General features: G+C 37.3%; 1 protein-coding gene across 7 annotated transcripts in view; it reads left to right on the top strand.

The window, feature by feature from the left end:
* The window catches only part of kcc (solute carrier family 12 member kcc), a 468,256-nt gene that overhangs the window by 369,705 nt on the left and 81,528 nt on the right, over nucleotides 1-17,023 (top strand). The window contains exon 1 of one of the 7 annotated variants that reach the window (XM_089727864.1): nucleotides 2,678-2,779. The exons of the other annotated variants lie outside the window; for them this stretch is intronic. Within the exon in view, the coding sequence (XP_089583990.1) occupies nucleotides 2,707-2,779 (73 nt within the window). The 5' untranslated portion in view covers nucleotides 2,678-2,706. Of the gene's footprint in view, nucleotides 1-2,677; nucleotides 2,780-17,023 lie in introns of those variants that run through there. 7 annotated transcript variants of the gene reach the window in all.

The raw sequence follows: 17,023 nt of genomic DNA, 5'->3' as shown, positions 1-17,023 counted from the left end.
TGATATCCACTTTAGATTAGAGAGAAAAGATCTCTTCTCCTCCTTGCGTCGATAATCCTCAATGCTGAGGGTCGTGGCTTCCTCTAATAAATTTCTCCTGGATTATACAAGACAAGTATTATATACAAGACCGTACAACTTGTAATTGTACTTATTAATAGGTTGGGGAAAAAGTCTTTTCGCATTATAATATGTATGAACTTGTAATAAAATCTCTTTGGTCATATTATTTGTATCTGGCAGGTTTTGGTATCATTAAAAGTTTAAATTTTAAAGAAGATAATTCCTAATTCAAATTAGGAAAATGTGTTATTTTTATTTATTTTTCGTACTGTCAAGATGAGTAAATCTAATGAAGAAATTCGATACATTTTAAAATTTTAATATAAAGAAGGTAAAAATGCAACGCAAGCCTCGAAAAAAATTTGCGATGTTTATGGACCGGACCTAGTGCAGTGTCAGTGAGAGTAGCACAAATTTGGTTTAAACGTTTTCAATCCGGCAATTTTGATGTCAAAGATGCACGTCGCTCTGATCGCCCTATTACGGATAAAATGGATGCCATTTTCGAAAAAGTGGAGCAAGATCGGCATATCAGTAGTTACGACGTAGCTGAAGAACTGGGAATTGACCACAAAACCGTTTTGGCGCATTTGAAAAAAACTGGGTACACAAAAAACCTCGATATTTGGCTACCTCACGAGCTCACTGAAAGAAACCTAATGAACCTTGCGCTCATTTGTGATTCTTTATTACGACGTTTATTACGATTACGTTTTTCGATCAATTTATTCATCGTATTTTTTCATTTTTATTTTAATCTATCAAAATATCTTCCAGTTTTACCATATTCACTACCATTAATTGATCATATGTGTTTTCTAAACTATCTGCTTCCATTTTTTGTTGCCCTAGGGCCTTCACTGATTAGTTAGATTAGGGGTCCCGACTTGGTGGTGCGCCGCCTGTAAATGGAGGTGCCGCGGTCCATGACCCTTCATGGGGCACTGATCTGATGTCGCACCTGGACTCGATAAAAGGTAGCACCACTCCGATGTGCGCAGCGCGCGATGGTAGTCAGAACGATCCGTGGATACCACCCCATTTTCTTCGAGACGGCGTGCGTGTTCCACGCGCTACCCGTCGGGGCCAGGAGGTGGAGGCGCTCATCGCTGATAACGTGTGTCATAGCGACCTCCTCTCTGGGGATAATGGTGCCTGGCGAAGGAGTGAACGTTCTATAAAAAACACTTCTTAATATTATTAAAAGTTTTAATTCAGTTAAACGCAATCCGTTAAACAGATTTGGAGAAAATTTCATTTCTGGAAAAGTTTTTACACGGTTGACAATAAGGGAGGGCATAAGCTAATTAAGTGTGAAGACGCTATAATCCAACTACTCTGAGCAGAGACGAAGGTGTAATACTGCCTCTAAGCTCTTCAAAATTGGGTTATTGCAGTATTTGTTTAAAGTACTTTATGTTACTAGATCTTATAACGTCGCTTGGCAATTCGATCAATAAAAAAATTCTAATTTTATATAATAACTACATTTTAGCAATTTATATAGGTCATAAGGTTGTCTACCTTTAAATACATAAGCGGACAAAGAGATATTTAGCTGGATTGTTTGCAACATACATATTGTAAATATTTGAATCTTTAAATGCGCTGAAAACATTAAAAATTGTGTGACAAAAAGATAGCGATCAGATAGCAATCAACAGAGATTATCAAAATTTCGTACAATGACGCCAGTCATGTGAGCTCTAATTTATCAATCCAAGTACCTGGAATATACCAATTTGTAACTTAAATCAGATCACGTAATTACTAATTAACATAATTGTAAATATACATAAACATCACTTGTTATTTGGTATATAATATGCAAGTATTCTTTATGTACTTATAATTTCTTCTTTTTGTCTGTTGTTTCTTCTCTGTCGGCACTTGAGCTATTTAGTTGGCAAGCACGTTACATTAACAACTCGCAAGGGTAGATTTTTTTTTATTGCCTTTGTAGGCCGACGGGCATACGGCCCACCTGATGGTGAGTGGTTACCGTCGCCCATGGACTTCAGCAATGCCAGGGGCAGAGCCAAGCCGCTGCCTAAAAATACTGTCCTGATAATACTGTCATGCCAATTTCTGCCATTGTGAATGGTTTTACTGGCCGCACACACTCTGGGATTGTTTGCATCCGTAATCTGGATACCTAAGTGATCGTATGGTCACCGTATAGTATAATCGAGAGACACTCATTTGCGTCTTCAACACTGTCACGATTAACTAAATTTTCTTTAACGTACTAATGTAATCATTGCACACCTAATACGTCCTCCACGACCAACAATCATGATTTTCGGATTTTGAATAGTCTACGCGTTATTTTTGGGCCTATGATGCTTAATCGAAGATGCGGTTTTAAGAAACTAACATAAATGTTTAAATACAGATAATAGAGGAATAAAAATTACAAGAATAAAACAAGATTTCTTTGTTATTCAAGGACGCACAGGTCGTTTACCGTCTGTAAATAGACGCAATTGTCTGAAGTATCCTATGTTTGTATTTGTTTATTCAAGATTCTTGATAAGAAAGATATTTTATGGATTGATCGTGATCCCTTTCATCTTCAGATCAGTACTGATATTACTTCGTGAAAGACCGTCTGTAAAAGTGTTCTTAGACAGTTTTTAAAAAATGTCTCAAGAAAATGGTGACAGAAGCTGCGACGAAAACACTCTCCTGAGTCCAGATTGTGCAGCACAAATAGGTATGGCTGCACATGATATTCTACTTATCAGACTACTGGAGATAGATTTTGAATGCATACAATAAGCTCAGTGTACGATCATAACGGATTTATTATGGACCCTTTTCCCTTTTTAAAGTATGAAAAAGTGTACCCAATGATTTTGTTATTATTTTTACTATTCACTTCTATTTGTAATTCTAATTCTATTTCTAATAACTAATAACCTGGTGGTAGGACCTCTTTTCAGTCCGCACGGGTAGGTACCACCACCCTGTCTATTTCTGCCGTGAAGAAGTAATGCGTTTCGGTTTGAAGGATGGGGCAACCGTTGTAACTATACTTGAGACCTTAGAACTTATATCTCAAGGTGGGTAGCGTTGTAGACAGATGTCTATGGGCTCCAGTAACCACCACTTAACACCGGGTGGGCTGTGAGCTCGATCAGCCATCTAATCATTAAACAATAATAATAATAATCACCAGTATGGACACAATTTTATTAATTGTTTACGTATGTTTTTTACACGACATACAGCTACTTAATAAATAAATGTATGATACATGTATGCGTCGAAATAACAAAGTTTCATTTGCTACACTCTCGGGTGATGAAGGAAATGAAATGCGATAACATGCAGATACTTATTGCTGATCATCTAGTTCATTGAACATTAAACATAACTTATCATGATCAAGTGAACATGTTACCTATTAAACTCATGTATAATTTATCAGATGAGATTATTGAGCGAGTCGAGTTCAGGATCCCGATGAGCATCCTTTGTGGTGTGCCGACATTATCAGTCACATGATCTGTGTTCATGATAATGGATAACCTACTTTTAACTAATATATATATGATTTCTTCACCCTATGACCAACAGTTTAGTGTGTTGTTTATTTTTGTGATAACAATGCGTTTGCTGTCGGGACAAGATAAAGACGGAGGAGCTTCTGAGGCGTTTATGAGAGGTACTTAAATATAACTATACCTAAGTAGTATTTTTACTACTGTCATCGAAGACGGGCTTCTGCTAACTGATCTTTAGTCTTCACCGTCACGCGTGGACATCGGTAATACCAGCCAAGCAGCCGCCGAAGACTGTGGTGAGATCACATAGCATTTCGAAAACAATGAATAGGCGATAAGTATGAGCTCTTGTAACTTATCTTGCAAGGGAAGATCCAGGATAACGTGTGGGCCGATAAGCGTCACATATCCTGGCTTAGATATGTAGGCTAGTTGTACAACCAGAATTCACTTGTCCACGCTGAAGTCTTAATGTCTACCAACATCCGATAGAGAATGGCAGTATAAGAAGAACAACATAAGTGAAACTTACAATAATTATAGCATCATAACTGATGCCAAGTGAGCCGGCAACTGACCTTCCTACCTATTTCAACCGCGAAGTAGCTTTCCGATTTAAATCATACGTATCAACCTTGCGTATCAAGGTCGTCGATAGTATTCGCGTTATGATGTTTGTCGCCATAACACTTAACATTAAGCCAATCGTGAGTAAAATAGCACTTGAAAAAGAAATAAAAAATTGGTTTGGAAACAATGGTTTTGTTATATTTTCTTTGAGTTAATTATGTAATCTTAAGTTTTCAAGAAAAAAAAGCAAATTCAGGCATTCGTTTCTCCGTGAAGCTATATAAATATTGGTTAAGATAAATAAAAATTGGCGAAGTGAAGTCGGGTACACATAGTCGCTAAGTATGTAATGACTTTAATAAGTCCATAGGCGACGGTAACCACTCACCATCAGGTGGGCCGTATGCTCGTCTGCCTACAAGGGCAATAAAAAAAACTTAAAAAATTTATATTCGATGTATAGCTTTTACTATACATTGAAATACATACAGACTATATACAGACTTGGTATAACTGGTAAACACAATTAATATATATATATACCTGATAACCAATCACGCTTTTAACAGATTTTAACATTAACATACAGACTTCAAAGAAATTTTCAGGAAATCCTCTCTCCCGAAAATTCCTTTTAAGTTGGCCCAATCTTATTGGAATCTATAATACATAAAAACTCGTCGACATTTATCCTACTAATATTATAAACGTGAAAGTTTTTAAGAATAAATGGATGTATATTTGTTACTCTTTCACCCATAAACTACTGAAATTTTTTTGATGAAACTTTACAATAATATAGGTTACCAATCAGAATAACACATAGGTTATAATTTATACCGCCCTCGCTTCGCTTCGGAAACATTAAAACAAACATGAAACAAAAAATAATAATAAAAAAAGTAGCCTATGTTCATCAGGGACAATGTCGGCTTCTAATGGAAAAAGAATTTTTCAAATCGGTCCAGTAGTTTCGGAGCCTATTCGAAACAAACAAACAAACAAATCTTTCCTCTTTATAATATTATATTATATAATATTATTAGTATTAGTATTAGTATTAGTATAGATAAAATGTGAATTATCCATAATAATACGTGTCCAGTAAATACGAAAAGAATCTGCTATATGCGAAGTATTCTAGCGTGCGCCGCAAAACCGATGAAGTTACACATATATATGTAATGTAAAATGGAAATTTTTATCCTAGAAAGTCTTACAAAAAATCTCGTAACAGCATATATTTATCTTACTATACATACAATAAAAATTGATAATTTATTTCTAACGGACAATTGGTAGTAAATTAATCCTTATATTAAAATAAATACTTTTATCGCATCTGGTATTTAAAGTAGATAAACTTTGTCTTTTACACTACATCATTTGGACAAATATTTGAATAGTTATATGACTATAAACAACCGAGTGCCCGATATCATGAAAGATGAAGATAGAAAATTCAATAAGATTATTAATAAATTACAGTTCCCGAAGCGAAGCAAGATCGGGTAGCTAGTATACTATATTTTTTTATTTAATAGGCATATTTATTCGTGGTTTCACTGTTTGTAGGCCGCATTGTATCTCAGCATAATGAATTTGATTGCAATTTGCTGAACTGCCACTACGTTCTCACCTATACCCACGTCTATGGATTCTGGTAACCTCGTATCAACAGGTGGACCATCATCGGTTTCTGCGAAAGGGGGGGGGGGTGTGCACATATAAACCACAATAAAACTGTGGCATAGCTAAAAATCATAATATCATGTTTTAAATTTTGATTACATTACAAGAAATACGAGGAGATATAGTATAGTCATTGGCTTATGCTGTTGATAAAGAACAAAAATATTCATATATACATATCACACTTATTGATCTTCACAAAGCGATAGCATTAACTTATCGATTGAAATTACAACAGGAATTATGCTGATATAAAAAAAAAACTATTAATCAATAATCCAACAAGTCGAACTCGGCAAAGAGTTCGACGTGCAGTCTAACCCATGCATCAGCCCGCTAAATTACTCGCCGGATCTTTTATGCGAGTCGCGATTCCCATCCTGTAATAGGTTCATGCGCGAAGCAGCTGCTCTTGAGTTGTTAGGTCTCCTTCGGAGGATCGCTCGGGCGGTTATTAGCTAATCCTGGCTGAGCCTTTGCTCGCCTACTAAGGCCTCCGGGCCACCACTAATCCTTCAACCATAAAAAAAAATAATTACAGCTTTGATAGTAATGTCGAAAAGATTCATATCTTATCTATGACGAAAATAATTTTCAGTTACACACAGAATATCACAATTGCATTCAAATGATGGATTAATTTTATTATCGGTGTTAAGCTACTGTACTTGTATTGTAATGAGGTCGTGCGATCAATTCAAAAAAACTACTATACGTTTCCGTGATAAATATTGAAGAAACTAAAATATCCGTGGTTTAATAAACAAAGAAAACAACAAAACAAACAAAAACAAATAAACAAAGGGTACTCAATGTAATGTGCTAAAAAGACAAATCTGGCGTAGCAATTTTTCAAAATAATGATATACCTACCTCCCTCCCTGATGGTAGTAGGTATTGTGGAGCGCACACGGATATATAAGGTAGACAGTATCCGGCTTATTTCCGCTGCGAAACAATACATTATATTTGAAAGGTAGAACACACATACATATTATATATATTACTACCTAAACAGGTGTGGCGATAACTATCATACAACATACATATTTGACAGATGCCTGAATCTCGCTTACGACATTTTCAAGATAAGCTTGCATATACAAGTTCCGAACAACAACAGACGGACCGTCGGTCTACCGAGCAATATCACCCGCTCGTTAAAAGATCTTCCCTGTGACGTATACTTACACTGGTAAGTAACCATTACACGTCATTACGGATCCTCCCGATCCATTAACGGTGCTTTTAGGTACCACAAGCACCAGTCACCGTTCTCGTCGAACCCGTCGCTTGCGACGAAGGGCTCGACGAGCGAATTAACCTATAGTCACAGCCCACTGAGTTTCTCGCCGGATTTTTCTCAGTAAGTCGCGTTTCCCACCAAAAAAAAACGTAACCAAGAGAACTATACTAATACTATAAAGAGGAAAGATTTGTTTGTTTGTTTGTTTCGAATAGGCTCCGAAACTACTGAACCGATTTGAAAAATTCTTTTTCCATTAGAAGCCGACATTGTCCCTGATGAACATAGGCTACTTTTTTTATTTATTTTTTATTTATTTTTTTGGTTTCATGTGTGTTTTAATGTTTCCGAAGCGAAGCGAGGGCGGGTCGCTAGTATATTATATAATTTTGTGTATCAAAACAATTACTCGTACTAGGTAGTCGTTTCTCAAGAACGCAAAGCAAACGTTAGCTAGTTACTCCGTATGGTCGGGGCTGCGACGGCTGCCCTTGTGATCTCTCTCCTAAGATGACCTGGGGGAATTTGCTCTAACCAGTTGCGTGCGTTCCTCTCGCTCTTTCTGAATTGTTCCTCGGTGCGGGAAAATAACAGTGCGGTTGTTTAGTAGATCAAACTCTTTTCCACATACCACGCTCCAGCCCTGACACGTCGACTGAATAACCAATGACCAAAAAATGAAGATAGGTAGGAAGGTGAACTTATCGAATGAGAATATCGATAATATCGATAACGAATAATTATGATAGATTGACTATTTACTATTACTATTACTTTTAACTATTTACTATTTAATCCTGAAAAGCATCTAAGCGGGTCGACGACAAATTCAATTTAATTCACATAGACTGCCAACAGGAAATACAGAAGAACGCGCTTCATTTGAAACGTTATATGAGAAAAAGACATACAATATTAATTCCGTTTGTCAGTTTCAAAATATACAAAATATATATAGCAATTATCGCATTTCACTGTGTAGTATTATCACCAGTTGGTTGTCGTATCCTAAAGAATGAGACGCCCGTTGCATTTATATCTAGCAATGCGACTGTGCCGGTGTTCGCGAATCACACTGGCACGCTGGTACCAATTATTCTAATGAAATACGTACTTAGCAAATGTTCATGATTGACTTCCATGGTGAAGGAATAACATCGTGTAATATAAATCGAATCTGCAAAAAATATAATTTGAAAAATTACTGGTGGCAGGACGTCTTGTGAGCCCGCACGGGTAGGCACCACCATCCTGCGTATTTCTGCCGCGAGGAATTAATACGTTTCAGTTTGAAGGGTGGGGCAGCCGCCATACTGTTACAACTGAGACCTTAGAACTCTTGTCAGCCATCTAACAAATAAAAAATATACATTTAAGAAAATAATCTATTTAAAAAAAAAGTCAATATAATTTAATTAGGTCAGAATTACCCAAAATGCATAGCTAATAATTTCAATGACGCTTTTAACTGAGGTTCATCGAAGCATAATAATCATCAGAACTAACGCACATCCAGGATGAGCGTTTGAATACACGCACACATATTCACGTTGGGTTGCGTTATGACGTCATTACGGAGAGAGACAGCGCATGCGAATATGAATTGCGAGGAAAAAGAGAAAATATAGGCCAAGCGGCGACCTACCTCTGGGTCGTTTCAGTAGCACGGTAGCTTCTCGTAATAAGGTCGTTCGGAAACTGTATAGGGGTTCGAATTATGTCTATTGTACTACACATCTCGCTCTGATTGTAGTTTAGCCCTATTTTACAAAAAAAGAAAGCAGAAATTAAATTCCAAGCATGAAATGATGGACGAGTCATTTTTGGGCACTGTAACAATGTTAATTTTTAAACGTTTAGAAACTCTTTTTTAATTTGTCTTTGAAGGTATCGAAATAAAGTACAAGATAAAAAAACATGAATTTTCTTATCTAAGTTATGGATATCATATATCAATAAGTTGTTTGTCGACGCTGATCTATCGTCACAACATTATATCAGCTAAGGAAAATGTAATTCAAACTATTTTATCTAATAATACGTAATTTTAATTTGATTTTATTAAAATTCCTAACAATTGTTTTCAAATATCACTATCAAAAACATTAAAAGAGAACTGGACACAGATAACCAAATAGTTTGAAAACTAATACTAGTCTGAATACTACTTGCGGTAGGCAGCGGCTTGGCTCTGCCCCTGGCATTGCTGAAGTCCATGGGCGACGGTAACCACTCACCATCAGGTGGGCTGTATGCTCGTCTGCCTACAAAGGCAAAAAAAAAAACAATTATTACATGCTATACTGTTCTATTAGTCTTTTTTTTTATTTTTATAACTTCAAATATGTATTTTTAAAAATTAGGAAATTTTAACATTTATTCACGTTCAGTCTTTAAATTCCTTTCGTCTGTAATGTTTGTTGGTACAATTGAATTGCCCATACTACATCAGATTGTCATTAACATAATCTATTGGTAGAAATAACGCAGTAGTAAACTTTCACCGACTCGATGATGCAGGAGTTAGCGCCTCTGACTGTTGCGCCGAGGGTTTGATTCCCACAACGGGGAAACATTGTGTGATGAATACGTTTGTTGGCTCTTTGTCTAGGTGCTTATGATCTATCTACGTGGCGCGCGCATGTATGTGTATATATTATATAAGGTCGGAGATGGTCATTACTTTGGTAGCTAAATGACTCGCAGTACGATTCCCGATCGTCGGAACTCGGCTAACTTCGTGCTACGACAGAGCCTAGCTGATGGAGGCGCGTAGACGCTACCACACTTACCAACCTGCCTTCTTGGAGAGCGTTGCCTTCGTCCTAAGAACTGTCATTCGTTTTCGTTTGCTAACGTCAAGAGAATTTTTTTAAATTGTTCTAAGATAAGGATCGTGATTAGTGTACGTCAGTCTCTAGTACCCATAACACACAGAATCCTAAATTGAAGTCAGATGACCTTGCGTGATTTGCTCCCAGCTATTTGTTATTATTATTAAAAAAAACTTAAGCAAGGAAATCAAAACGTGAACGTCTAGTTTTAAGCCCTTTTCTTTACCTTTTTTGTACATGGTGTTTTTTTTTTCAAAAATTTTGAAACTTTTCTGCAAAATATGTTATAATAAGCTCAGCACCAAAAGCATTAAGAATAGTGTCAAATTTTTATTTACAGTGCAACCAATTTTTTTACTTCTTCTTCTTCTTCCAGTGCCTCTTCAATCCTGAAGGTTGGCCGTTAGCTTTCTGTATTCCTTTCTGTCAGCAGCCAGCCGGAACAGCTGTTCGACGGAGGCAATGCCGGTCCACTCCCGGACATTCCGGAGCCATGACTTTTTTCTTCGCCCAGCACGTCTCTTTCCGTCCACTTTGCCCATAATTATCAGCTGCAGTAGCATGTATCGATCGTTCCTGAGCACGTGGCCGAGATACTCTATCTTGCGCTTTTCGATAGCAGGCAGCATTTTCCGGGACATATGAACGCGCTGAAGTACGGTTTCGTTCCTGACCCTCTGCGTCCAACTAATGCGTAACATGCGACGGTAGCACCATCTTTTTACGGTTTTTCGATTTCACTCAAGACTGTTTAGTATTTCAGAAATAAAAATAGCCCAAGACATTATTTCAGAAGTTCTTCGCCTGCTAAGAAAATTCCCGTCAGAATCAGTTTACCTCTTTCAACGACTAAACAGAAGAGACAGACTTATAAAATAGTTTTAGATGCTTGTTATAAAATGATTATTGAATCAAAATTACACTTATACATAATAACCTAAAAAAAACTTTGTTTTAAAATCAATGGTGTATTTATTTTCTTTATTGCTTTAATAGTTTTTACTTAAATTAGGTAGAAGTAGGTAGTAGGTAACTGCGAAAGGAAACATGATCAAAATTTTCATTACAACAATACTTAAATGTACAATTAAATACTTAATAAAAGTACTTTTATCTCATTGGTTCTCTAGATTATGTAGTGTTATTGTTGTAAAAAAAGATGTGTGGTGTCGTGGGACACCGGATAGGAACGAATGTCTTTATAATAAAAATATTAATTTTAAGTTCTATTCGAGGTACAAAGAAATAAAACTGGAGGTTTCGCAACAAACCACGGTTATTCGGTAACGTACGAACTTATGGTACACTTCATTCACGGTTGTTTGTATAAGAGTTAGTTTATTGCGCAAACGAACGCTCTGAGATCGTGGTCAATGAATGATAAAAAATATGTTATTTTTTTTGTACTTTATTACCAAGTTATGTCGTACACTGTGTGCATTGCTAATAAAAATCTTACGTTACGGACGTTTTTTCCCGGTTAGAGTACCCCTCCGCATCGTCCCATAAGGAGCTTCGTTTCAAAAAAACTATGAATCAAGTAGATCAATCAATCAACACAAGTAGATATTTCAAATTCATAGTATTGGAAAAACCCTGCGCTGTTTTGGTAAATGAAAATTAACAGACAGATTAATTATTTATCGCCAATTATCACTTTGTTATCTTCGTTATAGATAGCTCCGATAAAAAATACAGAAAACCCATGAGCAGAAAAGATTAATGTTATCTAAAGTATCAAGTGGTCATAAATAGCGTCGAGATAATACGATTATTTTGTCATTTAAATATTAATTTTGCCAATAATTCATTCAATTATAAAAGTAAAAAACTTTTTAGATACGGTATTTGTTATTAACTGATACAATGCACTTTGCTCTTTCATTTTATTAAAATTTCAACTAAATTTGCCAACTATACCGATTTTTTTCCTCTAGACATTTTTCTTAGGTTTATTCGGACTTCGGGATATATGTATGTAACATTCTAATAATGCATAAGTATCTGTAATATGTACTTAAAGAATAAGTAATGTGTACAGCTTCGATGTGCGAGATAGCCGTCACCCAATCTAATTGAGACTTACCTCATTTATTTATTATTATTAATGAATGAAAAGTAAACATGCTCACGGTCGACCTGCGGAGGGGTTACTGGAACCCATATGCCTCACAACATAAATCTTGCCATCCATATTGAGATTGAAGCCTATACCTCAATTAGACATACAATGACTGTCCTACTCTTCAAACGAGACCGTAAAGCTAGCTATTTTTTTTTATTGCTTAGATGGGTGGACGAACTCACAGCCTACCTGGTGTTAAATGGTTGCTGGAGCCCATAGACATCCACAACGTAAATGCGCCACCCACCTTGAGATATAAGTTCTAAGGGTCTCAACATAGTTACAACGGCTGCCCCACCCTTCAAACCGAAACGCATTACTGCTTCACGGCAGAAATAGGCAGGGCGGTGGTACCCACCCGCGAGGGCTCACAAGAGGTCCTGCCACCAGTAATTACGCAAATTATAATTTTGCGGGTTTGATTTTTATTACACAATGTTATTCCTTCACCGTGGAAGTCAATCGTGAACAATTGTTAAGTACGTATTTCATTAGAAAAATTGGTACCCGCCTGCGGGATTCGAACACCGTTGCATCGCTATATACGAATGCACCAGACGTCTTATCCGTTAGGCCACGACGACTTAAATATGTTCGCGTCAAAATATGTTTTTTTTTCCTACCTAAGCTGATAACCTTGAGAGGCTATTTCAGCGTAACCTTAACTAATAGGTGAGCTCGCGGGGCTCAAACCTGATGACGTTGCTAACATGAACCCTAGAAAGAGCCGTGCTTCGCAGAATCTACCTCCAGATCGGAAACGCGACCCACTGAGATCCGGCGAGAAACTCAGTGGGCTGTATCTGTTGGTTAATTTACTCGTCGAGCCGTTCGTCGCAAGCGACGGATTCGACGAGAAAGATGACCGGTGCTTGAGGTACCTAAAAGCACCGTTAGTGGATCGGGAGGATCCGAAACGACGTGTTTTGGGCGACGTCGACTGCTTTCAATTCTGTCCGCAGGATCGGGAATGATATATAATGTTTGAAGATGAGCGGTTAAATTGACTAATGGATGTCTATGGGCATTAGTAAATACTTCACTGCAGGTAGGCTATATAGCCTACCTAAGTATATAGTATATAGCCCCTATAAAGTAGTCGGAATTGTTAACTGCTTCAGATAGGCAAGTGAAAGGAACAAACGAGTACATTGAAGATCAGAATGAATCAACTATATTACACTTATATGTATAATAGGTTCATACCTTTATTAATTCATTCTCATTTTGTTGCAGGTACAGTAGAAACATTATAGAACATTAAACTGTCTGAAAGCAGTAAGTATATTAGCTACCCATCAAAATACCCAGAGAAAAATACACTCAAGATTCGGACATAGACATCTCACGGCTTAGACTCATTTTGCATATTACCATTTTTTTTTTCATGTAGAGATGAAAAAAAAAACCATATTCATATTTTTAGTGGCTCAATCTCGTGAATGGCTAAAAGATTAGGAGAAAATAGGATTAAAATTTTGCTTTTAAAACTTATCATTTTGTACCAATTTCTTTCGATTAGAAGGCGAAACGATATTCTGTCATAGAATAGAAGTAGCCCGGCTAAAGCATGACTCGTACTAAGAATTGAACTTCAACAATAAGACCGGCGGCAGTCTACCTAGCAGATATACCCGTTCGCTGGAAGTTCTTTTTTTATCATTCTCAAAGATATCAGGACCTGATGTCATAGCTATCATAAAATAAAAGATCCCTAAAAACTGATAGTGGATTCCTAAAGATTGCATCACGCGGTCGGACTACCCTGGGACCTATTTGCGCGGTGCCTTCTCGCGTGTGGTCGTCTTTCAAGAACTTCATTTAGCATTTGATTAAATACACAATATTTTCCAGAAAACTTATACATAAAGTCATCCAACGGCAAATAAAGTTGTAAGTAGGCAACGGCTTTGCTCTAGCATTGCTTGTGTCCAATAGCGACGGTGACTACTTACCATCTGGTGGACCATGTGCTATCCAGACTACAAAGCCAATAAATCGATTAAAGATATATTTATATAAGTTTATTTTCATCGATTACTTTCAAAATTTTTAGAATACCATTATGTTAATTAAGAAAGAAGTGAAGTAAGAAATGTGAAGATTCACATGATAATTTATACAAAATCTCTTCATCTTATATGCAACTATAGAGATGAACAAGATCCGAAGTATACAAACGACTCAGAACTACTACAAGTTTGTTACTTACTTGTTCTAAAAGTCGATTGCATATCTTGTTTCATGTCGGCAATCAGACTATTCTGAACTTTGAATTTACTGAAGTTAGTCATTTTCATCGAGAAATACAATAAAAGCGATAAATTAGTTTATGGGTTTGTATATTTGTATTCAGATAGATCATCTTGGTTTAGATGAGAGAGACTTATATACGGCACACAGCAAAGAGAAAGCTAGCCCATAGTGCCCGTACTCATCAACAGTGCGTTGTCAGAGGTAATTTTTGTCACCAATCACACAGTTCTGAAATGAAATCTGATACATGAAAACGAACGAAGCGTAGGCAGCGGCTTGAGTTCCCCTTTGCTGATATCCATTTATAAATATTACTCACCATGAGGTAGGCCGTATGATCTATCTACCCTTGAGGATAAAAAACATCAAGGAAATTTCTAAAGAAAAATATTGTACATACACATGTACGTGCGTCACGTGCGTACGTTAAAGGCCCATCTGTAAATTGAAGATGAGTACTTTTCTGAAAAAATGAAATGGAATTGCAAACAGCTGCGGAACGCGCTGTCTCCAGCTAACACTACATCTTTACACGGCGGATTTAGAAAAATATATCTTACTAAAACAAACAGCATCAGCTTAGTTAGTAGTCAAATATTGTATTCCATTACAACAGAATACCAAGTGATTCTCGTACAAGGGGAGTCCACTTGGACCATTTATGATTAGGAAACTTAACCATCCATATATTGAATCTTGCAGTTCCGAAATAATAAAAATCTTACGTACACTACTGCACATAAATTGGAGGTTTAAATGACAGTAACAATTTAATGGTACCTTTCCTTAGTTTATTCTTTATCTTTGCGTTTAGTTCATTGAAAATGTTAAATAATTCATACTTAACATAATATAACTATCATACTTAATAACGACTACATAACTATCCTACGAAGTAACTATTAATCCAAACGGATCAAAAAACAAATTTACGTGTTTATTCAGCCGAACCCGTACCACTGACGAAACTCGAGTAGAAAGCGTTCGGCCCACTTGATCGCGTCTCTGTTTACAAAGGGCCCTAATTAACTGACAACTCTTTGAAGTGTACTATAATAATCTTCTCGGTGGAAGGCTGAAGCTGTCACTTCACTCTGTGTTAATTAAAATGAAGCACTCGAACTGTTCGCTGATTGCAAAGAAAATAAAAATCGACACTAACCCCAAACTGAATTGCCAATGGACATGGCATCGTTCGTGTCTACATTTTGTTTTGAAAAACAATATGTACACCGTTCTAGCTTCACAAAAAAGGGTTAAAAAAGTATATAGGCAAAAAAACACAATGATCCGATCTTGACCAAATTCGGTCTCGAAATACATGGAGCTCTGGCCAAGAACGTAGACTTCCTTTCATCCCACAGCTAATAATGGGTCTCTGTTCAAACAATATAAGATATAGTCCACGCGGACGAAGCTTCAAACGGAAAGCTAGTTATTTATTATATGAATAAAGTAATGAAGTTGCAATTTCTTGGCCCATAGAAGGCACCACTACTATCTTAAGTTCTTATTATTTTTATTTAAAGGCTATAATAGACGACCATTGACACTCACACCAATATACTTTTATATCTTACTAGACTCTACCACTATGAAATAAAAGATACGGATAAGCGACTTCGGCTACACTCCTAGTAATTATCAAATATCACCAGGCCGGGGCATTCTGTAAGCCCGCTTCTGTTGAAAATCAATGGCCGTTAATAAAATAGATAAACAAACTGGTGACTATAAAATTTTCACAAGCTTAAAATAAAGCAACACACAATCGGTACTGATATAAAATATATTAGTTTCAAAATTATCTAATCGTTTCAAAGAACAGAAATTCAGGTGTTTATGTCTGTATAATTCAATTACCAACGCTGTGAAAACAATTCCGAGATTGGTTTTCAGGGTGAATGTAATTTACATAAATTAATAGGTGACTATGAAGCAGTAATGCGTTTCGGATTGAAGGGTGGAGCAGCCGTTTTACTGTAATAACTGAGACCTTGTAACCCACAGACACAGCCCACTGCGTTTCTCGCCGGATCTTCTCAGTGGGTCGCGTTTCCGATCCGGTGGTAGATTCTGCGAAGCACTGCTCTTGCTAGGGTCAGTGTTAGCAACTCTCCGGTTTGAGCCCCGTGAGCTCACCTACACACGCTAGGGTAAGCTGACATAGCCTCTCAAGGCTATCAGCATAAGTAGGAAAAAAGAGACCTTAGAACTCATATCTCAAGGTAGGTGACGGCATTTACGTTGATGATGTCTATGGGAAGGTGGGCCGGTACACCCAATAAAGCAGTAAAAAGAAACTGCCTTATTACTAATGCCTACCCAGATTAAGCTTGCGAGTTTTGATTACCACAACACTATTACTTCAGCGTGGTAGTAGTAGTAATTGAACACGCCGACAACAACAATCACCTAGGTAGGTGAATGTTTTTTTTTTTTTTCGGGTAGGGGGCCGAACCTCCTACGAGGTCCCCGCGCAAAAGGGGCGCGCGGGGTATGTGAGACTCTACGATCTGCATGGTGTTGTGAGCATACCGCGGGCCCAAGGAGCTTAGGGGCCACCCACTAAACGACTCCCCTGCACTCTTACACCCGACGTCCGATCCCCTCCGAGGTCAGAACCTGGATGAGGTAGAGGGGTTACCGCGGTCAACACTACAACCAGACGGCGCGGCTCACCCCAAGGACGCCCAGCCGACGGAGCCTTCGAGGCGAATCGAAGGCT

Source organism: Bombyx mandarina, chromosome 05 (genome assembly GCF_030267445.1).
Source record: "Bombyx mandarina strain Sakado chromosome 05, ASM3026744v2".
NCBI lineage: Eukaryota > Metazoa > Arthropoda > Insecta > Lepidoptera > Bombycidae > Bombyx > Bombyx mandarina.
Note: the sequence above shows the minus strand (reverse complement) of the source record. Positions and strands in the feature narration are given on the sequence as shown.